Source organism: Rattus rattus, chromosome 5 (assembly GCF_011064425.1).
Source record: "Rattus rattus isolate New Zealand chromosome 5, Rrattus_CSIRO_v1, whole genome shotgun sequence".
NCBI lineage: Eukaryota > Metazoa > Chordata > Mammalia > Rodentia > Muridae > Rattus > Rattus rattus.
Genome location: NC_046158.1, coordinates 2,304,948 through 2,331,366, shown reverse-complemented (window position 1 = coordinate 2,331,366; position 26,419 = coordinate 2,304,948). Strand labels below are relative to the sequence as shown.

At 47.8% G+C, this 26,419-nt stretch overlaps 1 protein-coding gene across 6 annotated transcripts in view; it reads right to left on the bottom strand.

The window, feature by feature from the left end:
• The window catches only part of Ralgps1 (Ral GEF with PH domain and SH3 binding motif 1), a 234,415-nt gene that overhangs the window by 168,072 nt on the left and 39,924 nt on the right, over positions 1-26,419 (bottom strand). For all 6 annotated transcript variants that reach the window (XM_032902701.1, XM_032902700.1, XM_032902704.1 and 3 more), the window contains one exon: positions 13,466-13,516. In XM_032902701.1, the coding sequence (XP_032758592.1) occupies positions 13,466-13,516 (51 nt within the window). The remainder of the gene's footprint in view (positions 1-13,465; positions 13,517-26,419) is intronic.

Below are 26,419 nucleotides of genomic sequence, written 5' to 3'. Positions count from 1 at the left end.
TCTGCCCCTCCATGAACACAAAGTCTTACATCGCCTGCACTCCCACCCCAACACCCATCCCCAGTCTCCTCCTCTAAAGGACAACATGGCCGCAAGGACCCATCTCCCAGCGACATCTATGATGTGGATTGAAAGGTTCCCCTCATTCATATAACCAAAAGCACTGGGATGAATTCAGTACAGTTTTGCCGTTCGGAGCCAGGGAGTTCTTGGGTAGCTGGGGCATCTTCTGTTCTGCTGTTTCATTAGGCAAAGCTTCCAAGAAGGCAGAGGGACTCACTCAGGCTCAGCTCCCATGAAACCATGGCTCTCACAGTCAGCCTTCAGAACCATGGCAGCCTCCCTGCGTGTCTGGCAGCATGCCCGGCTCAGTCACAGCAGCAGGCGGGCAATGCCGCATCAAAACTGCAGAGCTAGATGCCCTGCCAGCCAAGCGGTGGCTCCTCAGCACAGAGCTCTGACATACAGTCAAGTGTTCGCCATTCTGAAGACCAGACAATTGCCCCAAGGGTCTGCAGCATAAGAACTCTACTTGGGGGCAGGGGGCTGAAGAGAAGGCTCAGTGGTTAAGAGCACTGACTGCTCTTCCAGAGGTCCTGAGTTCAATTCCCAGCAACCACATGGTGGCTCACATCCCTCCGTAATGAGATCTGGTGCCCTATTCTGGTGTGTCTGAAGACAGCTACAGTGTACTCACATACATTAAATAAATAAATCTTAAAAAAAAAAAACTCGACTTGGATGCTCACAGTGTCTGGCAACAGAGCCAACAGGAGCCAGCTGCCGGGGTCTGCCATCAGCTGTTCACAGCCCACTTCCTCCTGCCCTGCCTCAGAATACCAGAGAACACAAAACTATTCCACAGAGGCCGAGGTTGACGCAGGAACTGCTTGAAGCTCCTCCATCCGCTCCGCCCTGCTCTGCCTCACCCCCAAGCCACTCTGGAGCTCTTAGCTGTCAAAGCAACTTCTGTTGTAGCAATAAGCAAGTCTGAAGGTCAGCACACACTGGGGACAGGGGAAGGTCAACCAAAGTCAAATATGCATGAAGTTCCATATGGAAGTTTTTAATTTTATATGTTAATTTTAAAAATTTAAATTTAAATTTAAAAACTTTTTAAAAAAGGCATTTCCAATCTTCCTGGCTAGTTTTTACTTTATGTTTTATTTTATATATATGTTTGACCTGCACCTGTGCCTGGTGTCCATGATGGCTAAAAGACGACGCTGCGTCTCTTGGATCCAGTTACAGACAGTCGTGAACTGTGTTGGTGTTGGGAACTAAACCCAGGTCCTCAGGAGAAGTAGCCGGTGCTCTTAACCACTGAGCCCTCTCTCCAGCCTCCAGAGCCCAGTTAGTCTTAACTGTCAAAGTCATCTCAGAGGAAAGCCTTTGAATAAAAAATTATGAAAATTAAACTGGCTCATGGGCATGTCTGCAGAGGACTACAACTCTATCAACTGAGCACGAGCCTGTGCGCGAGCCAGCAAGCAGGGGCTCTAAGGTCCTGCTTCAGTTCCTGCCCTGACCTCTCTCAATAATGGCCTGTGACCTGAAGTATAAACAGGAATAAACCATTTCTTCCTTATTTTGCATTGGTCATAATGTTTGTCCCAGCATCAGAAATTAAACTATGACACTAGCCTTTCCAAGCTAAGTTCCTTAGTCACAAAATAAGGTCCTATTTCCTCTCAGGAGTCTGAGAGAGGCTGGTAGTCCCTGCTCTGTGCCATTGCCATGTGACCCAGGGAAAGAATTCTATCACTGAGCATTTGGGGATGGGTACAACCAGAGGTAACTTGAGCTGCTATACCTCCAACCGACCCAGGATCAATGTGAACATAAATTTAAGGACAGGACCTGCCTTCATAAATTGTTTTCAAATGGGAGAGATTCTAGTCACTGTGACAGGGAGGACAAAGAAGCTGTCATCTTGCAGGCACATGGCAACATCTTGTACAATCCTGAGCCCTTTAGGAGTAGGACCATAAACTGGTATCAACTGAGGAAAAACAGCGACTTTTCCTCAGAAGAGCATATTGAAAATAAAGACTATCCCAAAGCTACTGTCTCAGTGACTGAAAACTGGATCCCATTAACTCCAACAGCGACAGCAACCTGAGGAGATCATGGGCAACAGAGCAGCCAGTCAGTGACAACAGAGAGGTGAAAAGTTCATCAGGAGAACTTCTTTCTGTTTGCTGCTTTATCCTTTGACAAGATGGATCTCTGGCAAAGACACGAACAGCTGACATGCTGCCAACAGGAATGGAAACAGGCACAGCACCGCAGAGGAGAGGCTGAGCGAAGCTCATAATGAAGGTACCTGAGGGCCAATCCTCTGCTAAAGGCCCCCCAGACAAGGCTTAGAGACCCTCAATTAAGGGCTCTGACCACTCTGGCAGAGGACCCACAGAGCAGCCAGCAACACCTGTCACCCCAGTTCCAGGGGATCCAATGCCCTCTTCTGGCCCCTGGGGACACCTGTACACATGTGATTGTGCATGCACACCTGCACACCATACACTAATTGCATAAAATAAAAATAAATAAATCCTTTAAAATATTTTTGTTTCTTTTAAAACCCTTTCTAGAACAATGCAGCAATCACCCTCCATGGCATTTGTCCAAAGGAGTTAAAAAACTCAAGAGCACAGCAAAGCCTGCAGATGAAGATTCCTAAGGTCTTTCCTCACAACTGTCCAGACTGGGCTGTAACAAGACGTGAGGGAGAAGCCACGGTACAGCCAGACACAGAGGACTAAGCACTAAGAAGGGAATGGGCACTGCTATCACTGAGTTTACAGAGCAACCAGGAGACAGAGGTCTGATTACTTAGGTTAAAAGATGTCCTGAAGAGGCAAAACTCTGCCACTGTAAAGAGATCCGTTAGTGCAAGAGGGAGAGAGGCTGGAGTGGAGGGTGTGGAGGAGTTTCGGGGCACTCCATGTGTTCTCTGTGACTCACATGTGTGTGTACTGTCACACATTTATCGCAGCGACGCTAATGTATCAGGACTGTTCACCGATCCTAACTCATACACTGCAACAGCTGGGGGTGGGGGCCAGGTGGGAACTGCATACACCTTTTCCTTAGCTTTGCTGTGAACTGGAAACTTAAAAGACATAGAGTCTGAGATTTTATGTGTATGACACATGCATGCAGTACCCTCAGAAGCCAGAAGAGGACATTATGCCCCCTAGTACAGTAGTTATAGATGGTTGTAAATTGCCATGTGGTTGCTAAGACTTGAACTCAGGACCTCTGGAAGAGCAGCCATGCTCCTTACAGCTGAGCCATCTCTCCAGCTTCTTTTATTATTACTATTATTTATTTTATTTATTTACATCCCAAATGTTGCTCCCATTCAAGTCCCCCTTACAGAGTTCTTCCCCCCATCTACCCTCCCCTTTGCCTCTGAGAGGGTGTCCCCCTCCCTGGGGCATCAAGTCTCTACAGGATTACAGCCTCAGCTTCTTAAAAATAAATTCTATTAAAAAGGAAAAGTTGGGCTGGAGAGATGGCTCAGTGGTTAAGAACACTGACTGCTCTTCCAGAGGTCCTGAGTTCAAATCCCAGCAACCACATGGTGGCTCACAACCATCTGTAATGGGATCTGATGCCCTCTTCTGGTGTGTCCAAAGACAACTACAGTATACTCATGTACACAAAAATAAATTTTTTGTTTTAAGGAAAAGTTAATGAACTTTGCACAAAGAAAACTTGTGCCCAAGTGGATTGAAATCTGTAAAACGTTTTAGGAAGAAGTCACAATGGTTTGTACAGATTCTTTCATCCCAGCTTCTGCTGAGAAGGAGATCAACATTATATTGTCACAGGAAGGTAGCTCTATGGGTTAAAGCATTTGCTGGACAAGCCTGATGACCTAGGTTCAAGTCCTAGAACCCACAGTACAAGGAGAGAACGGACTCCCAAAAGTTACCTTCTGATTTCCACATGCATGCCATAGCATGGTGTGCATCTTCACTTATACACACCACACCTTATACACACACACACCCCAATAATTAAAATAAAAAATTAAATATTATACTATTACCAAAACTGAACAATAATACTTCAAAAATCTATATATTCTTCCATAAATATAAAAATACCAATATACCTTATCATGAACAGATACAAAAACACTAAAAAAAAGGCTTAATAACATAAATATAACAACCTACTACAAGAATTCTATACCATGCTCAAGCAGGACTTACCAAGAAATACAAGGTTGGTTTAACATTTTTTAAGTCAGTCCAACTAGGCAATTTCTCAAACGGAATCTTCCTATCATGAGTCTCTAGATTCTAAGAAACTGACAATGAAAGCTAGCCAAGGCACCACGTGTCTCCATTTGCTTACATCTTCCATTTATGTTGGTAATCATAACCCAGAGTGTTCTGTGGGCCTTGTCGGGAAGTGTCTCAATTACTGACTGATGTAATCAATCCAAGACACTATGGGCGGCATCACCCCTAGGCGAGTGGTCCTGAACTGTATTAAAAAGCTAGCTGAGCATGAGCCTGTGAGCAAGGCAGCAAGCAGCATTCATCCATGACTTCTGCTCAGGTTCCTGCACTGACTTCCCTCAGGAATGGACAGTGACCTCCCGAGTTCCTGTTGATCATGGTATTTGTTCCAGGAAGAGATGAAACTAGAACATAAAATGTTCGTGGTCCAAGTGACTCAACATTATTAAGATGTTGATTCTTTCCAGATCCATCTACGGATTCAAAATCCTAGGAGGTGTTTGCTGCAAAATATAACAAATATTTCTAAAATTCACATAGAAATGCAAAAAACTAGAATAGCCAAAAATTCAAAACAGTAAAATTTTAAGGATAAAAGTCAGGGAATAAAGAGGGGAAGGGGGCTCTGGGGATCAAACTTGTCACCAGGCACCACTCTCTGCACCACTTTAAAGGCCCCTCACAGCTACTTTACAGATAAGGAAATGAAGACAGCAAGAGGAAAAGGCACAGCTAGAGACCAGCAGAGCCGATTCCTCCAGCAGACCTCGCCAGCAGGGCTGCCTGAAACCAAGCTGCTCCTCCTGAAGTCAGAGCCCAGACAGAGACCCCCTCCCTGCTGTCTCTACCAGCAGCAGGAGCCAATCCGTGGGCGGAAAATCGGCTGCTCAGTGTGAGGCCTGGGTTCTGGGTTGTGAGGCCCGGGTTCAGGGTTGTGAGCGGCCGCTGTTCAGAGTTGGGTTATTAACTCACTTAAAAGGAAATGTGGTTTCTAACCAGTACTCATGTCATATCCATGCTCAAGAAAAGGAGAAAAAAATGAGTCTCAAAGTCCCAAAGTGCATTAATTCTCATGTGCTGCTGGCCAGGTCTAGAGCCAGACCTGACTTCTGTCTCCACCATGCCTCAGCTGAGGAGAACCCTTTCTACTGTGTTTCCAGTGTGACAAAAGTCACTAGACAGGACAATCACTGAAGACCAAAGAACAAATCACAAGTGTAAACAGAGCAACAGCAGAAGACAGGCCTTTGTGCTTGCTGGCGTCCCCTCTGATGAGCCCTGTGCTCAGAGTCATCTCCCTGGAGGACAAGTGGCTACCCTGCCACCTCATTCTACAGTTTGAACAGAGGGGGACAGTACTGCACGGACAGAGGGCAGGAGGGGGACTCATTACAGTAGTCTCACCCTAAATACAGTCAGCAAACAGCACTGGGCACCACTCTAGGTCCCAGGAGATGGGGAAGAGCCCTGCATGAGCCACATCCTGAGGTTACAATCAGGAAGGAGGCAGACTTGGAGCAGCAGACTAGTTAAATGAATACTAGTAGGCAAAGGTGTCTAACAAGGAGTGGGTTAAAGGAAGCCATAGAACCCTGAAACTCAACTGCACCCCATCTCCTGAGGCATCAGGACACTCCAGGTAAAAGGGGAGGACCGCAGGAAAGGGAAGTGGGAGGGAACATGAGGGAGTGATGGAGTGGTAGGCTAGCTATTACAGAGTCCATGGAATGCTGAGGGACTAGGGCCTGTCTCCTGGGCAGGAAGAGGAAGGAGGGAAGGCTCTAGGCAGGCCAGGAAGATGGCCAGAGAAACATGTCTCTGGCTCCAAAGGAAAAATGGGAGCCAGGGCTGATGAGGGCTCTGCCATCCATGAAAGGAGAAGTGGCTGCAGCTTCCCCGGGTAATGTAGAGGGGGATGGTCTGTGCACACTGCCCAGAACTTGACCTGAGAAAGGGGTTTCAATGATGTCAGTGAAACCTAGCTCTTCACCACAGGCGACTGCCTGCTGGCAGCTCTCCCCCCTCTCCCAGGGCCAAAGAGAATCAAGGACACGCAGGGTTTGTCCCACATCCAACACTGATCTCGGCTCTCCGGAATGTCCATGCCTTCAGAGCAGGCAGCACAGCCAGACAATAGGCCAGAGGGTCAGCTCCTGACCCATACAGCAGTGTCTTCCTGAGGCCCAGCGCATCCCTGCTGGGGAACTGTGGGCCTACACTGAGCCCTGAGCTCCTGCAGTCCAGCCAGTGTCCCACAGATGGCAGTCAGGTCTCCAGCTCCACAGGAGGGGAAGTTGAAATCACTCTTTAGACAACGCCCCTTTGCCTCAAACATTTGGTTCTCAAGGCCCACCTCTTCACTATTCAGAGGCAGTCCTCTCCAAGGCCACAGACAGTGAAGCAGGAAGATGGTGAGCCTCTATTCAGACCTCCCTGCCTGGCTGGCCTAATGCCTGGCACCCAGGGAAGATGGCCGTACACTCTGGGTGTCACCCTCCTTGGTTACAGGACAAACTCAAACTTTTTTCCTGGTTGTGGTTTCTTCCACAGTGCAGCCATCACCCCACATGCAGTTACCAGAGCTTGTCCAATTCCAAAACTGCGTTTCCCCACCCACATTTCTACTTTTTCATTCTCTGGAGTCATCCATGCTACCTGATCCTCTGATCCTTTTACACTCTCCCCAAGGCAAACACTGCTGAATCCTGAGCTGTCCTAGGGTCATCCTACTCCAGGATCTGTATCCACTCCCTTCCAGGCCCTGGTCTCTGCTTGCCCTCACAGCAGCTGGAGAGCGACCTCTCACCAGACTTCCCACTCTCCAGATCTACAACCCTGCAGAAGCCCTAACCATCCTCAAGGCTCCACCACTCTGCTATCCAAGTACTGCGTCCTCCAGGGTGCTGCTCCTGCACAGGCTCTGCTGGATAATCCTGCACTGAAGACCTCCATCCACAATACACAGAGCCAGCCCAGACTCAGCAGCAGCAGTGACCACACACTAAGTGCCTGTGTACCTGCTGTAAGTTAAAAACAAAACAAAACAACATCACATCCCCCATATCATGCACAAGGAAACAGACATAACAAGAGTAAGCAGTGGTCCAGCGTCTTAGCAGGGATGAGAGCAACCACGCCCACCACAGTTCTAACAGATGTTATATATGGTTACTAAGCTGCTGCTCAACTCTGATAGGGAGAGCAGAGATCCTCCATGCTGGCGCTTGGTGCTTCTGAGGAACTGTGGAAGCCTCAGTTCTTGGGCTGGGATGTAAGTGTGATAGACTTGGTAGGGAATAATACTGTGGACACAAAATGCTATGCCGAAACAGGCCAGGCTAAGCAGGCTGCAGCTACCAGGACCCCTCAGACAGACCCCTTCATGGTGTAGTATTGCCCAATCCCTAGCAGGCAGGAATCCAACCAGAGTCTGCTCCCCAGTTCATCCGGGTAGCAACAGCACCCTAACTAAGCAGTTATGCTACAAAATTACATGTACGTTAAGTTGCCAACTCTTTATAAACTGGTTACTTATTAAGAGTTAGCAGGGACCAACACTGTATGCTTGTGACTTCCACATTCCTTACACTCTGCCAATTCCCGAGTCCTAGGGTAAGGCCTTATGGTTACCCCAACAGAGAAGAGCACAAGTTACAAATGCTACACTGTAGCCCCAGTAGTGGAAGCCATTTAAATTCAAATCTCCAAAAGGCTGAGCTTATCAGACAGAACCCTTCTTTGGGGAAGGTGGCCACTGAGCAGCCAGGAGACACTGCTCCTAAGATGGCCTAAGCCAGTCAGAAAACACAGTGCCAAGATGCTTCCCCTCACTGGGTACTGGTCCTTCTCCATTCAGTCAGGGCAGATCCCCTGAGTAGCTGCTGCTCCAGGCACTGGGATTACACCAGGGCCCCTGGAGTACGGGATCTCCAGAACCAGCTGCCTGTGGCCACTTTCTTCTGAAGACTTTAGAGGTAAAGAAAAGAAGGAAGGCCCTTAGAGATGTGTGAGGAGGAGGAGGAGGAAGAGGAAGAAGAGGAGGAAGAGGAAGAGGAGGAGGAGGAGGAGGAGGAGGAAGAGGAGAGGAAGAGGAAGAGGAGGAGGAGGGGGGAGAGGAGGAAGAGGGAGAGACAACTGAAAGGAAGGAAATGCTACAAACAGAACCATGAAGTGGGAAACCTGAACGGGCAGTCCCCTGGCTAGTGGTAATAATGGCATTGTTATTTTAAAGCACCCAGCTCCCTCCACCCTGTGTACATGCACATTCATGTGTGTGTGTGTGTGTGTGTGTGTGTGTGTGTGTGCGCACGCGCGCACACAAGTACATGTGCCAGGACAATGCAGGAAAAGTAACTAGTATTGTTCAGAATGAAAACTGCCATTGTCAAATAAAATACAAGAAAATCAAGATCATTAAGAAACATCAGGATTAGGTCAGATGAGAAGTAGGAAGATTGAACCAGACAGGACAATGACGTGTAAGGAATGCACTCAGCCCTGAAGGGATTATGCCACCATTCTTCATTCTCAGATTGGACTAGAAGAACGAAGGAACTGCTAGGGTCATGTTCCAGGGTCTGCAGAGTGGCATGGCTTAGCTGGTGGGTGGGGGTCCTTTGGCTCAGTGCAGGTCATCTGCAGCTGTCCTCACTGGTGCCTGAGTGAGACTGACTGAGGCATGAGCTGGTATGTCTGTGGAGAGTGGAAGTGTCAAGGGGCCTAGAGGAAGCTAGTGGAAGGTTGCCAAGCCTCTTGCCACCTCAGTCAGCATCCGTACATCTGCTCGTGCTCATGATCACAAGCAAAACCCCAAACAGAAGTGGCGCCTATGCCAAGGCCTGGCAGAGGCCATGAGGGAACAGCTACACTAGCTGTGAAGTCGAAGCCTTTCAATGGCACTCCAGAGTCAGCATCTAAATCGCATGCATTGGCATCCAAACAGCATCTCACCAAAGAGACCCACAGCCCCGGGAAGGCCTGACACAACTCTAAGCACCTTATTGGGCCAAAAAAGCATGAAGCAGTCAATACCAGTGCAGTCATGTTAAAAGGTTTCAGGGCCAATGCTGACATCACCGGTCAGCCAAGGACAGGACACTTATGCAGCAAAGGAATGTAAGCAAAACTGATAGAAACATACGGGAAGTATAAACCCACAAACTCATCACAAGGGACTGCTTACCAAGAACAAACACACACACAAACCATCATCGCTGTCATCATCATCACTGTCATATACACATACATACATACATACACACATATACACATGTATGCATACATACACACTCATACATGCGTACATACACACACATACATATACATGCATACACACACATATACACACACATGCATGCATACATACATGCATATACACATACATACATTCACATACATACGCATCATACATGCATGCATGCACAGGCATATGCATATACACGCACACATACATACAACAATGCCAGCTGCAAGGGTATAAACCCAGCTCCCATCCCTGGACAATTAGCTCCTGCACTCACACCACTGTCTGTAAGTAGACTTAGCCCATGGGAAGCTGAGAGTTAAATGACATTGCACAGGTAGTCTTTGAGCACAATGCCCAGCATGAACCCCGGCCTCTGTACCATGTATTCTTCATACACTTCCCATGTTTAAATGAGTTTCCACGGGTGATGTTCACCATCCCCAGCCTATGAATGAGGAAATACAATCCTGAAGAGGAGAAATACCAAAATCCCAATGACCAAAGTCTTAGAATCACACAGACTCTGACAGGCAGCACCAAGCTGTCCTAGTAATTCTCACTTCCCAGTGTTCAACCGTGTGTATTTGCCTCACTGAAGGGGGTGATGTGTGAGTAGAGTAGAATACTGTGGGAAGGGCAGGCCTGGACTCTAAGGCCAGGCCACAGTCATTATGGCCTCTACCTTGCTTCTTTAGATAGCCACTAGAGAGTACAGCACACGAGCACTAACATACCATGTGGGCCTTTGAGTAGCTTTATGGAAGCTTCTATATGACATCAGCCAGGACTATCCTACCAGGTGCTCAGGTGGAAACCATGGTGGAGGTAGGTCTCCAGACCTCCTGTAAGCCCCTGCACCGTGACCACCTATCCCAGTAGCTCTTGGATCCCAGTCTGCCTGGTGGCTTGTCACCCAGCAACAGAGAACTGATGTGGCACATCACAGCACTTCCTTTCTTTAGCACACAAAGGAAGTAAGGGACAGCAGGTGTCTCAGAAGGTAGTTGAAAGAAGCCAGTGCAACCCCCGCCCAAGATGCCCGTCCCAGAATCCATACTCACTTCACACCACCCAACAGCCAGCCACATCAACATCACCCCACAACATCCGCAAGCCCGCATACAGGCGATGGGCCCCTGAGCATCAGATGTGCAGGGCAGGGACAGAGGCAAGGGCCTGAGTGGGTGGGGCTCTGAGCACCACTCACTACTGGGAACTCCCTTCCTAGCAGCACCAGAAACTCAGACACACACGGCTGAGTTCTGCATGGAGCCTCAGGTCTCTCCTACCTCCCTACTTCCGTCAAAGTCTCCATGACACATCTGTGTACATGTAAATCTCACTGCCTAGAACACTGTTCTAGAAGTACCCCTGGATACCATCCAAAAATGTCTGAATCTCTCCCGTAGCTGCAGCTGACGGAAGACCTCAAGAAATTCAGGGTCAAGAAAGCTGCTGAGCCTTCTCAGGCCATGTTCCCAGCTCCACACTCCTAAGAACAATGTCAGCAGATGACATGACAATAACTTCCTAACGATGGGAGGAAGGCATGGAGAACGAGGTCAGCTACTGGCACAATGGACAACAAGGAGAGTCAGCTGATATCTCCTCCCAAGGAACGCCCAGAAGCCCAGACAGCAATGCCCTACTAGAGAAGGCTCAACAACTACTTTCTGGACATGGGCTCCCTGAAACCATGTCCACATCTACATCAGCAAAGGCGGAGGCCATGTGCCCTGCAGTAGTAGGCAGACAGACGGGCCTGAGTCAAGTTCTGGCTGCACAGTCTGCAGTCAGAATGATTCCTTTTATCTATATAGAGCTGAACTCAAGAGTAATCTGAATCAATGACCAGGAGAGCACGCCTTGAATGGCCTTGAGGTTTCACAAAGCCACTGCCATTGGTTTTAGAGTGTGCTGCTGGGGTTCTGAGCTTCGACTGTAGACCATTCACTCAAAGCACATCAGAGAGCCCACTCTAGCCATGCGGTTGGAGCCTCCAGCAAGGGCGTCCAGGCATGTGGACTTCGTCTATTTGTTTTCATTCTGCACACAGCCGGGCCTGGAAGGCCTGGTCCACAGAGCTGCTCCCCTGCTAGCAGTCCAGCCTATTCACCTCTCACACACTAGCCTCTGCTTCCTGGGAAGTCTGACCTACATCACACAACTGCCTTATTTATGCCCTTCCCACTCCAGGATGGTCTTACCACAACACAGCAGGCATCCACAAAAGGAAAAATTCCAGTTTTTAGTCTGCTAACAATAACAGCAGCAGCAAAGGGGGGGCAGCTCCCAGGTCCTTCCAACCATGGTTTGACAATAAAAAATGGCCTCCATTTGGGAGTAGCTTGTCATAGGCTCTAGCAGTTCAGGCCTGGGCTGCACTAAATAACTCACAGCAGTCGGCTCTGGCTCTTCACTCTGATGGTCATCACCTTCGTACCAACTGGGTTCCAGGCCCAACCAACCCAGAGGTGCAGATTCATCAGGCCCAGTGGTGCATGGGAACCCCATGCTTTGACAGCTGTCCTAGTGACTCTGAGACTTAGACCTCCAAGATAAGACTTTAATATCTGGGCACAACCTTAAGATGTCACCTGGCAAGGCTCCCTCCATGTGACAGTACCCCATGTTGTTGATGAGTCGGTGGAGTGGTAGACACCCTGCTGCCCTGATCTGCCTCCCAGTCACACCAGGACAGTGAGGGCCACCTGACAGACCGAGTCATCACCCTGACATTCAGGCTGCAGAAGAAGGCCCCAGACATCTGAAGGGCTCCAGATCAGCTGCGGGGAATGGTAGCACATGCCTGAAATCCCAGCACTCAGGAGGCAAACGCAGGGTGGCCAGGGGTTCAAGGTCATCCTTGGCTTCACAGGAAGTTCAAGGGTAGCCTGAGATATGTTAAGACCATAAGACCACATCACAAAAAACTGAGTGAAAAAAAGAAAGAGAGATCTAGAGAGAAACTGAGCCGAGAATGAAGGCAGCCGTCATATGACTGCAGCCAGCAGAGCTCCCGGAGGCAGAATCCGGTTAACTAGAAACAGTGAACAGTTCCACATTGGGATGAACAGGAAAAGGTGGCATCCCCATGAACAGCACGCATAGCTAAGCGTCAGTGTCTGAAATCTGTGGTTGGCCGCAGCATTTTGGCTCCACTGAAAGCTGCGATCAGTGTAACGGTAGGTATGCGCTCTCCACACTGCTGCTGCTGCCGGCCCTCCAGGCTTCTCCGTATCAGCAGCTCACACAAGGCCAGGCACATTAGCAGTGTCTGCTCATCCTGACCCCTTGGCCACAAATGAATGTGCACTGGCCGCGTGACTAAACTGGGCTAGAGAGGGAACTGTGCTGTCAGTGTGGGAAGCTGTAAATGTGGATCCTTTGGGGAGGTCACTTGAGGTCACACATGCAGACAGGAGAGGGAGGAAGACAGGAAGTAGAAGATAATGGTAGGGACACTCACACCCAGTAGCTTCCTGTGTGTGGAGACACTGTGGAAAGGTTCTTGTCTCCGCTTGGCTTTCTGAAATGAATTTGTGTTACTTGCTAGCAAAGAAAAGGAACTCTGGGTAAAATGACTAAAGCTCTTTACCAACTAGAGGATGTCATTCATCCTCTCCATTTCTGAAGACCCAAATTGACTCTTCCCCTTTATCACTTCTAAAAATGCACATATGCTTTTAATATAAACATGTGAGGTTTGCTGTGGCAACTAGTTTCAAAAACAGAAGCAAGGCAGCCACCAGGATGTGACATCAGCACAGAGAAAGTTCCAGACCAAACAGCCTTCATGTGCCTGGGACAGGGAGGCAGGCTGCACAGAACAGACTGAGCCAGATGGGCTTTTCTCAGCAGAACCCAAAACCCAGCTCAAAACAGGCACACATATCTGCGATGCTTCAGCAGGTCACCCTCCCCAGCCCTAGCCCCAGTGACATTACATAATGGTACAGACCTCTGGCTGGATGGCTTTGAACACGGGGATGTCCATCAATGTGATCTGACTCTAAAAGAGAATAGGGATACTGGGTTAGAGGCTTTCAGACTGATACTTGAAAAACAGAAGTCTTCAGTATTCATGGGTACCACGTGACGGCTGAACAACCATGTACAGTGGGTAGCATTTAAATCGGTTTGATGTATCTGTCTTCTTGGAGCTATCGTCATTTCTTCATGATAAAACACTTAAAATCCTGCACGCTCTCTGCAGCACAGAGTTCACCCTCTGCACTACCACAGGCTGGGACTTCTTTCTCCTTGGATCAGTCCCTCCCTACCCCGTCCCTCTTCCCAGACTCCCTCACTGCAGGAAGCCACCTCTCCATACATGCAACATACATGAGATCATGTGGCACATGTCTGAGCCTGGCTTGCTTCACCTAACAGAATACTTTCTGGTTCTACCTGTGTTGTCTCAAATGATAAGATTTCATTCTTTTTTTTTTTTTTCTTTTTTTCGGAGCTGGGGACCGAACCCAGGGTCTTGCACTTGCTAGGCAAGCGCTCTACCACTGAGCTAAATCCCCAACCCCGATTTCATTCTTTTTTATGGTTGACTAATAACCCACTCTCTGTGTGTATGTGTGTGTGTGTGCATGCGTGTGTGCTCTGTCCACCCAATTTTCTCGATGCATGGTTTACCCGCTGCGTTTGTCTCTATGTCTCAGCATTGCAGACATGGCTTCTATATGCAGATGTATAGAAGTATAGACTGGCTGGCTTTGGAGATACAGCCAGTGCTGGGCTGCTGCAGCACAGAGCAGCTCTCTGGTTTTCTGGGAAACAACTTCACTGTTTCCTGTAACAGCTACACCAACATGCATGCCCAGCCACCGCACACACAGGTGTTCTTTTCTCTGCATCCTCATCAGTGGGTGCCGCCCTCAACTCTGTGGTAGCAGCCAATTTCCTGGAGTTAATGAGCTCTCCTGGATTTGAGCTGCCTTTTTCTGATAACTTCTGGGCAACCTTCCACATTCCATAGCCTTCTGCATGCCTTCTCTGGGCAAGCCCACCAGGTGACTGCTCAGTCGTGAATCCCATCATCTCTGTTTATTTTGGTTTCATTTGTGCTTTTTGCTAGTGAGTTTTCTGAATATATGGTTTGCAAGTGTTTCCTCTTCACCTTGCTGACTGCTTGCCTTTGCTGGGAGAGTCTGTGTCTGACGTAACCCTGTTAGTCCATTGCTGCTCTCATGTGGTTTTCAACCCTCCCAATGCTGTGACTCTTCAATGAAGTCACATGCTGTGTTACCTCAACCATAAAACTATTTTCGTTGCTACGTTATAACCGTAACTTTGCTACTGATATAACCTGTAACGTAAGTATCTTGCATGCAGGATAACTGATGTGCAACCCTTATGCAGGCTGTGACCCACAGGTTGAGAAGCACTGCCCTGAAGCATAGCTGGTCATGCCAGCACCCGAGTGCGTTCTTCAGTCACCTTCAGTTTCAGGTCGCCTTACGACGTTCAGAGTTGCTTTTTTAAAAAATATTTATTTATTATATATGAGTACACTGTCGCTGTCTTCAGACACCAGAAGAGGGCATCTGATCTCATTACAGATGGCTGTGACCCACCATGTGGTTGCTGGGAATTGAACTCAGGACCTCTGGAAGAGCAGTCAGTGCTCTTAACCGCTGAGCCACCTCTCCAGTCCCAGAGTGACTTTTTATTACTGATGAGAGACAGGATAGATTTCTGTGCTGCCCACCCTACCACATACCTCCTTATAACTCTCTGACCATGCCCTTCCCTTTGAGTACATGATGAACTTATGCCGCAGAACTGATCAGAGTCGTTTGGAAAGTGAGGCAGGGAGTAAGAGGAACATTTTAGTTTGGAGATATTTATGCTATTTGGGTTTCTGTTTCAACTATGAATTATTTTTCTAATTTCAAAAACTTCTAGATACGATTTTTAAAATTTGCAAGATAGAGACACTACTATTCAAATTTAAATAAAATGTGACTTCTCTTCTGAAGTCTCTACCTCCAGACTTGCATGGCAGAGAACTACTAGAGATGTGTCTAGGGACACGCCTGAGACCCTGAGCTGCTTCTCACCCCTGGCCCTCGGTGAAATCAGAGCAGAAGCTATAAGGCAGCTCTGGGAACTCGCAGGCAGTGTGACATGGCCGCCCCATCTCTACTGCCTCTTGCACAAACTGAAAAGCAAAGACAGGGTCCTCTCACAACAGCACACAGGCTGCTGGGATCAAAAGCAGATGCTCATTTGGGGACCAGGGCCAAGGTCACTTCGTGACATACCCATATGGGAGCCAGGTGCCTCTGAGACAGGGAAGAGGGCCATGGGCCTTTGTGACACTTGGTCTACTGAACCCACCCAAGTGGAACCCACTCAGAGCCTGCAGTCCACATGGTAGAAATTCAAAATAAGAGATGCAGAATGTCTGATGAGACAATAATACATTGTGTGTGCATGCATGTAGTGAGGGGGTAATGACAAATATAGCTAATGCAGATACACAGACAGACTCATGTACTAGCACATGCATGTACAGCCCAAAGGCCTGGACATAAGGCCCACTGTTTTGGCTAAACATTCACATGCAAAGTTGCTCTAGAGAGAAGGAAACAGAGACTGTTATACTGAGCCACCAAGAAAACACTGGAGAAAAACAGCAACATGCTAGCTGTGACCAAAGGCAGGGCATACGCATAGAGCTAGAGCCTCCTGGCACAATTTAAAGGTGCTCTGAAGTTACTGGGTTGCTGAAAAGCACAGAACAACTGACCACAGCATAGCATCCTGAGAATCGAACAGGAGGGAAATGAGCAGGACAGGACAGTAAGCAACCTGTCCCTCCCAAGACACAGAGGGGAAACATTGCCACTAATGGTACCAAGAACAATGAGGTACCTGACAGAATCCCAGTTCCTGGGCTTTCCCCATGGTGGCTAGGGTTGTGTGGCATCTGCATACCTTGGGCCCTTGTGATGGTTTGTATATGCTCGGCCCAGGGAGTGGCAGGATTAGAAGTTGCGGCCTTGTTGGAGTAGGTGTGTCACTGTGGGTGTGGGCTTAAGACCCTCATCCTCGCTCCCTGGAAGCCAGTCTTTTAGCAGCCTTCAGATGAAGATGTAGAACTCTCAGCTCTGCATGCACCATGCCTGCCTGGATCCTGCCATGCTCCTGCCTTGATGATAACAGACTGAGCCTCTGAAACTGTAAGCCAGCCCCAGTGAAATGTTGTCCTTCTAAGAGTTGCCTTGGTCATGGTGTCTGTGAAACCCTAACTAAGATAGGTCAGTCCTCATGATGTAGGGAGAGTGGCTAGTGAGTACTGTAGGCCCACAGATCACAGAGCTCCATCCTGGGCAGTGCAGACAACTGCCAGCTTTTCTGTTATGTATGCACCTCCGGGATTATTAGCCATGTGCTACCACACTTAGCTCAATTGTACCACACAGGGAGCAGAAAGACGCTTTGAAAACAGGAGATTTGAAGCCAACAGCTTAGGGAACATTGAAAACCTCCCCTGTGCTTCTGTCCAGTGAGGACCAGCAGAGTATGTGCAATGACCACTCAGGAGAAGACCCAAGTCAGGCTGATGTTCTCTCCTCCAGCCATTTGCTTGCAGGTCTACTACAGAATGGCCAGGCAATGACCACATACCAGCCATGTCTCTTTGAATGGTCTGTTCCACATCCTGAAGCCAGCTCAGGCTGTCAGACTGAAACTGTGCTCAGATGGTCTCCTCAGGCACATCAGTGGATGTGGACACAGGCTGATGGGTAAAATGATCGCTGTCCAAGCACAAGGACCTACATGCGGATGCCCAGCATGCTCATAAAGTGCTGGCCATGGCAGGCAGTATGTGTTTTTAATCTCAGTGCTGGGAGGCAGGGACGGGGGCTCCTGGCCAGCAGACTAGCCTAGTGTGTGAGCCCCAGGCCAATGAGAGACCCTGTCTCAAAACATAAGATGGAGAGCCTGACCTCTGGCCTCTATACCCATGCACACCAAGTGCACATGTACACACAAAGAAGAAAACAAAACAATAACAACAAAAATATCAACCAGAGCTGATCCCAAGATGGGGCCTGTTAGTTCCTAACACGGAGAACCTGTGTTTCAGAGACCTGCTCCAGTTCTACCTCTCTACTCTGACTAGAATGGATGCAAAGTCCAGGACAAGCCTCTAATAAGACAAATACTCAAGGAAAGCTCACCAAGTCGCCAACCCCACAATCCTTTACTACCAAACTTGTTCAAAGGCTGCTGCTGAGCAATCCTTCCCCAGCGGTGAGGGCTCCAGAGCTGGCAATTACAGCCAAGGAGCTAGGGACCTGCAAGGTGAGGCCAGGGGCCATTCCCCACTTGTTTCCAGGCACCAATTCACCCAGTAGAGGACCTGAAGAGGAAGCATTCGTCAGAACTCAGGTCAACTGGCCACACCTGCTGTGCTTTGCCTCATCCTCAGGGCCACTCAACACTGAGCCAGGCTCTGAAGAGAAATAGCCAGTAATCACACACTACATGACACCACTGCATTGGGATGAATGTTACAGTCTGGATGCGACCTGTCAGAGCACCGTACACCCCCATACCCCCAAGAAAAAGTGATATGACATGGGAACTAGCTGGTTAGCCAAAAAGAAAAAAAATTTTAATGAATATACAGATTCCTAACAGCACCACACTAAAGCTGTCTCATGACCATAATAAGCAAACAAAAGCTGCTGGCCACTACTTACTGTACAGTTGAACCCAACTGATGGCTGCCATTAGATCCTTCTAGCACTCACAGAACACTAAGCAGTCAGTTCCGATAGCACCCCTGAGTTAAGAGCTCACAGGAGCCAAGGGAGGCCACCACTGAAGCAATGGTAGTCATGGCCAGAGCCACAGCCAGAGTCACAGCCACAGCCACGAGATCTATGACCAGAGGTACAAAAGCCATGATCAGAGCTACTGGAGCCACAACCCAAGCCATAGGAGACACAGGAGGCCAGAACCACAGCCACACAAACCCCAAACTACAGCCGCTGAAGCTGTAATTAGAACCATGGTGAACACAGCCATGGGCGGCCTTGACCATGGAAGTTACAACTAACAGCAACGAGGACCCTCCCTTCCCTAACATTAAATTCAGAGCAAACGACTGAGTTCAGGAAACACAACCTGACGCACAGAGCATGACGCTGCTACTATTCCCATCCTGCTAAACAGCACGCTCCCCTCGGCCGGGTCACGTCCTAGGTTTACACATTATCTCCTAGAGAGAGAATGATCGCATCACTGACAGGACCCTGAGAGAAGCAGGAGAAGCACAGTCATGCAGAACTTTCACAGAGACCGAGGTGACAACACAACAGAGGCACATACATGTTGTTGTAAAAATATAAAAATAAAAAAGATATAGTTGTCTTTTTCCCCCCGCTAGGTCCGCACCGCGGTGCCCCAAGATATCTGCTAGATATCTTGGCGGAAACACAGCCCAGCCGCACACTTTCCTACACTCAAACCCTCACATAAAAGAACACACAACACAGTAATCTTAGATTCAGTTGATAAGATATAATTGCCCACTTAAACATACAAGGCCCGGTACCATCCATCCCTTAGGAACATTGATAACAACCTGTAAATACACAGAGCGGAATCTTAACATCCCCTGCCATGGCTTCTCCCCTCTCTCTCTCCATCTCTCCTGTCTCTTCCAGCCTTCTCCTCTTCCTTCAAACTTCTCTCCCGCCCATCCTTCCTTCTCCTCCAATGACAGGCCTCCTTCTCTCCTGTACCTGCCCCTCACCTGTACTTTACAAATTCAATGGGGAAAAGGACCTGGTGAAGTCACCTGAGTTCTGAGTCCTTGACTAGGCTGCTGTCCTAGGGGCAGTGGAATTAGCATCAAAATACAGATAACTTCAGGACAAACCACAACACACACACAACAGAGACACACACACAACAGAGGCACATACACAACAGAGACACACACACAACAGAGGCACACACACAACAGAGACACATACACAACACAGACACATATACAACAGACACACACACAACACAGACACACACACAACAGAGACACACACACAACACAGACACATACACAACAGAGACACACACACAACACAGACACACACACAACAGAGGCACACACACAACAGAGGCACATACACAACAGAGACATACACACAACACAGACACATATACAACAGAGACACACACACAACACAGACACATATACAACAGAGACACACACACAGCACAGACACACACACAACAGAGGCACACACACAACAGAGGCACACACACAACAGACACACACACAACAGAGGCACACACACAACAGAGGCACATACACAACAGAGACATACACACAACACAGACACACACACAACAGAGACACACACACAACACAGACACACACACACACAGAGACACACACACACAACAGAGACACACACACAACACAGACACACACACAACAGAGACACACACACAACAGAGGCACACACACAACAGAGGCACATACACAACAGAGACACACACACAACAGAGACGCACACACAACACAGACACATATACAACAGAGACACACACAACAGACACACACACAACACACACACAAAACACACACACAACACAGACACACACACAACAGAGACACACACACAACAGAGACACACACAACAGACACACACACAAAACAGAGGCACATACACAACAGAGACACACACACAACAGAGGCAGACACATATACAACAGAGACACACACACACAGCACACACACACAACAGAGGCACACACACAACAGAGACACACACAACAGAGACACACACACAACAGAGGCACACACACAACACACACACACACACACACACACACAGACACACACACAACAGACACACACACAACAACACACGCACACACACAACACACACACACACAAAACACACACACACACAACAGAGACACACACAACAGAGGCACATACACAACACAGACACACACACAACACAGACACACACAACAGAGACACACACACAACAGAGACACACACACACACAACAGAGACACACACACACACAGAGGCACACACACAACACAGACACACACAACAGAGGCACACACAACACAGACACATACACAACACAGACACACACAACAGAGACACACACACAACAGAGGCACACACACAACACAGACACACACACAACACAGACACACACACAACACACAACACACACACACACACACACAACACACACACACACACACACACACACACACAACACACACACACACACAACACAGACACACACACAACAGAGACACACACAACACAGACACACACACAACACAGACACATATACAACAGAGACACAGACACAAGTGTGGCTAGATATTGGACCAAAGGCTATAGCAGCAAAATTTTGAAATATGGATTTGGTTTTAAAATCATGGTTCTTCAAACATCTGAATGTTACATATACATCTATTAAAAGTAGTGAATGAAGATGGGCAGAGTGGCTCACACCTTTAATTCCAGCACTTGGGAGGGAGAGGCAGGTGGGTCTCTGATTCCGAAGCCTGGTCTACAGAGTGAGTTCCAGGAAAACCAGGACTATACATTAAGTGCCTGACTTTTAAAAAAATAGAAAAAGGTAAGGTTGGCCAGGGACAACTAATTCCTGCTAATGCTGGATTTCCTCCTGACATTTCTGTCATTCTACTTAGGTTATTTGATCTCTTCACATACTCTGACAAAAGTTTCCTCCACTAAAGCATTTGTGTTCTAATGACTGTTATGTCCTTCCAGAATGCGGGCTGCAGCTGCTGTCATGTACACAACACACACACACTCTGAGGATTCAAATACTGCTGTCATATGCACACACACACACACACACACATTCTGTAGATCCATATGTTACTGTCATGTCCACACACACGCACACACTGTCACTCTGTGGGTCAACATGCTGCTGTCACGTGCACACATATGCACACACAAACACACATTCTGTGACTCCATATGCACTTATCATGTGCACACACACACTCTGAGGATCCACATGCTGCTGTCATGTGCGCACACACACACACACACACACTGTGGGTCAACATGCTCTGTCATGTGCACATACACATATTCTGTGGATCCACATGTTCATGTCATATGTACAGACACACAACATGTGCACACATATATTCTAAAGATCCACGTGCTGTGCTTCTATCATGTACACACACACAGAGACACTGAGGATCTACATGCTCCTGTCATGTACACACACACACACACACAGAGGATTCACATGCTGCTGTCATGTACACACACACACACAGAGAGGATTCACATGCTGCTGTCATGTGCACACACACACACACACACACACACGTACACACACCCCCTGTAACTGTTATATGGACCCCCACACTTTCATGGACCCTTTCTTTCTGTTAATTAGATCCAGTCTCACTGTGTAGCCTGGCTGTCCTGAAACTCACTATGGAGACCAGGCTGTCCTCCAACTCACGGGGATCTGTCTGCCTCTGCCTCCTGAGAGTGAAGATTTAAAGTGTGCTCCACTCTGCCAGCTCCAGGGAACCTTTTCTAACTCTGTGGCTGGCTTATGTATTAGCAGCATGTAGCAATTATGTCACATGTCATGACATGTCAAAAACATGTCAGTGGTTTTGAGATTTCTCATGTACACTTTTAATTAAAGAGAATTAATTCAACTCTCGTTTAAAACATGGTTCCTGGAGATTTGAAAATGAACAAACCCCTTGTAAAACCCAACTGTCTTGGTTAGGGTTTTACTGCTGTGAAGAGACACCATGACCAAGGCAACTCTCAGAAGGACAACATTTAATTGGGGCTGGCATACAGGTTCAGAGATTCAATCCAGTATCATCGAGGCAGGAGCATGGCAGCAGTCAGGCAGGCATGGTTCAGAAGGAGCTGAGAGTTCTACATCTTCATCTGAGGGCCGCTAGCAGAAGACTCACTTCCAGGCAGCTAAGACAGGGTATTAAAGCCCACCCCACAGTGACACACCTACTCCAACAAGGACACACCTTCTAATAATAACACTTCCTGGGCTAAGTATATACAAACCATCACACCAACCAAGTCTGTTTTTGAGGAAACTCCATTTGGGGCTAAACTCCAATCCCAGGTAGAAAATCACAGTCTTTCTGAGCAAGTCTCCTGTGGCAACCCAGTCCTGTTAGCAACAGCCAGTCAAACTACAAGAGAAGGGTCGAGGTACATAGATAACTTAGCTGTCCTGTTTGTCAGGTGTTTTCTCCCCCTGTTGGATTCCTGCAGATTATGTTAAAATATTAGCTTGCTGACCAATATGGAAACTGCCCATGTTTGTTGTAACCACAATAAAAAAAAAAAACCCTGAACCCTAGACTGGGGGCTCTCATTTTAACCCGCTGCAATGGTGGGAGTTTAGGTCTAGTTTACAAGCTCCTAGTAAAGACCCTTGTGCGTTTTCTATAGGAATTGGCTCCTTGGTGGTGTTTGGGTACCTGAAACTTGGGCATAACACCCTAATCCTTAACCCCTAGTCCCAACATCTAACCAAGACCAACCAAAATGAAAAAGGAGAAAGAGGAAGGAGTGGGGAGGAGAGGAGAGGAGAGGAAAAACAAGACATAGCTAGTCTGGGTGATATCTCCTGAGTAACTAGCGGTGCGGCTCTGGTGTAGTTAGCCACAGCACATATAGAAAGGGGGCTTCCTCTCCAGGTGCTGACTCCTTAGTAGACCAGGATAACAAAGCGGACTGGAAAAACAATGGCACTGATGTACAAGGCCTTTGGGAAAAGGAAACTGGGAAAAGCTTATGAACCTGTGAAGTCAGGTGCCATCACAGACAGATTAACCCACTGTAGTGGACATCATGGGGCGATGGCTTCGAGCTAGCGCTGGCCGGATGATGTACAAAAGAACACTGACCTCTAGGGCTTCAGTCTCTCTATAAGAGCATCAGCTATGGTTCTATTGATGTGATAAAACACCATGACAAATGAAGGCAACTTATTATAAAAAGCCTACAACGAGGGGCTTGCTTACAGTTTCAGAGGGTTAGTCTATGACTGTAACGTGGGGAACAGGGTAGCAGGCGGGCAGGCAGGCATGACGCTGGAACAGTACCTCCGCTTACCTCCGTGCTTACATCCTGGTCCTCAGACAACAGGCAGAGAGAGACTGGGGCTGGCACGGGCTTTTGAAACCTCAAAGACTACCTCCAGCAATATGCCTCTTCCAACAGGCCACACTTCCTAATCCTTTATGAACTGGAAACAAAACTTTCAATACATGACCTGGTTTGGTGGGGAGGGGCATTCTTGTTCAAACCACCACATTCTAATTCTATTGTGTGGCTTGTAGCCACAAAATGCATTTAGTTCAACTTCAAAAGTCCCCACAGACTTCCATGGTTTTAACATTGTTTAAAAGTCCAGAGCCCAAGGTCTCTTCTGAGACTCAAGGCAACCTCTTAACTGTAACCACTGGAAAATCCAAAAGCAGATCACAGACTTCCAACGTACAATGGCATAGCATATACATTTCCATTCCGAAAAGAAAGATAGGAAATACTGGACCAAAACGAGACTGAAAACCAGCATAGGAAACTTCAATTCTACATCTCCATATCAGATGTCCAAGGCTTAGATGACTTTTTTTTTTTTTTTTTTTTTCTTTTTTTCGGAGCTGGGGACCGAACCCAGGGCCTTGCGCTTGCTAGGCAAGCGCTCTACCACTGAGCTAAATCCCCAACCCCGGCTTAGATGACTTTTGACATCTCCCACTCCTGTTCCACACCCTGTCTGCCCTCTGCCAGGGATCCCACAATTCTGGCACCTCCAGCATCCAGCAGGGTCTCTAATGCAATCGAGGCTAACCCTTCACAGCTTCATGCAATGGCCTCTCTGGCCTCCAGGAAGGAACTACCCTGACACATGCCTGGCCTCAGAGGCTTCCCCTAACCTGGGAGGAAGATTTCATAACCCCTTTCTGGTATCCTTCTTGACTGAATCCAGAACCACAAGGTCAAAGCTGCCAGATCCTTTAGTTTGCCAGGGAGGGAATCTGGCATAAACTCTCACCTGTTGAAGGTTTCCTCCCTACAAAGCTCCTTCTTAGCAGCTGCAGATCAGCTGAGCGGGTCTTACCCAGAGGTGCTGCCCCTTTAGCCTAGTTAGCTTGGGGCCTTTCTTTAAACTTCTCATCTCCCAAGCACAGGATGTGGCTCCAACATCTCTTTTTCTCCCCAAACTGGACATTTTGTATGTCTTTTTGCTACATTTGCTCCTTTTCGTTGTACATCTGGACAAGAGTGACCACTGATAACCATGTGACACAGTCAGTACACTAAGCTGTCTTAAAATCTCTGCCAACATTCATCCAAAACTCTACAATTTTGCACCTGGCAAAATTCTGGACAAAGACAAAAAGTGGCCACATTCTTTGGCAAAATCAGAAGAAAGGTCTCAGTGCTCTTACCCCCTCTGAAGCCTCTCACATGCCAGGCCTCCGCAGCCCACACTGCTGTGCCTCCCATGCTCCCCAGGATGGTTCACTGAGCCTTCTTATAGCTTTCTAGTCCCAAGTCACGAAGTCTTCCAAATTTCTCCAAAAACAGTATCCTAAGCCAGACATTAGCAGGCTCCCAGACTTCAGCACAACTGACACCATGGGGGATGTATCATTAAGACCTGGGAATCTGCACGTAGACAGCAACCCTACCAAACAAAACAAAAAAACACCAACAACAAAAACAAAAAACAAACAAACAAAAAACCCAAGAACAAAGACCTAATCCATCAAAGTCCTGGGAAAGTCCCTGAATGTACTAACCTTGTTTTGTTTTTTTTTTTTTGTTTGTTTGTTTGGGTTTTTTTTGTTTTTTGTTTGTTTTTTTTTTTTTTTGGTTTCTGTAATTCTGCTTCTAGCTAACTGATCTTGTTAACTGAATATGTCAACCCAAGATCTAACTTTTGTGCTTAAAATCTCACCTTGAGAAGACTTGGGACTGTACTCAGGTCCCAAACGCCTAGGCAGGCCAGCTAATAAAGACTTTCCACTGGTTTGAACCACTGTGTCCAAGTGACCTTCTCGGTGGATACCTCACAACATCACAGTAATACCCCAGTGCCTGGGTGCCAACTCTGTTACTGTTCTATTGCTCTGAGGAGATACCATAACCAAGGCAACTTATAAAAAAAAGAAACATTTACTTGGGAGGACTTAGTTATAGTTTCAGATGGTTAGTGGGGAACATGGTGGCAGGTAAGCATGCTATGGAGCAGTAGCCTGAACCTCAGGCAGCAAGCAGAGAGAGACAAGGCCTGGCAAGGGCTTTTGAAACCTCAACACCATCCCTAGTGACACGCCCCCTCTAAACAAGGCCACACCTCCTAATACTTCCTAAACAGTTCCACTGACTCAGCCAAATATTCAAATATATGAGCTTATTGGGGCCATTCTCATTCAAACCACCACAGGAGGTCAGACAGGATGCCTCACCTCACTGTTGTGAGGACTGAATTCTTTCAGTCCATATGTTTAGTAAGCGCCTTCCATCAGCACATTTTGGACACAAAAATTGAAAGACAAGTCAGGCCTTGTCCCTAAGTTCATCCTCCAGTGCAGGAAACACAAGTGATAAATCAGGTCACACATCAATGTTACATCAAGTAATAACTGCTGTTCTGAAAAGCACACGCAGAAGGAGAGAGAGATGAAGGCCCTGCTAGCCCAAGGCAAGCCCTCACAGAGGACTAATGTGACCAAAGGCTGAGGGCACAGCTAGGCTGAGGCCAGAGGCTCTGAGAGGGGTTTGAAAAGGTGGCTAGAATATAGCTGCAGAGGCAGGGGAAAGGGCAGGAGAAAGCATGGCCAGACT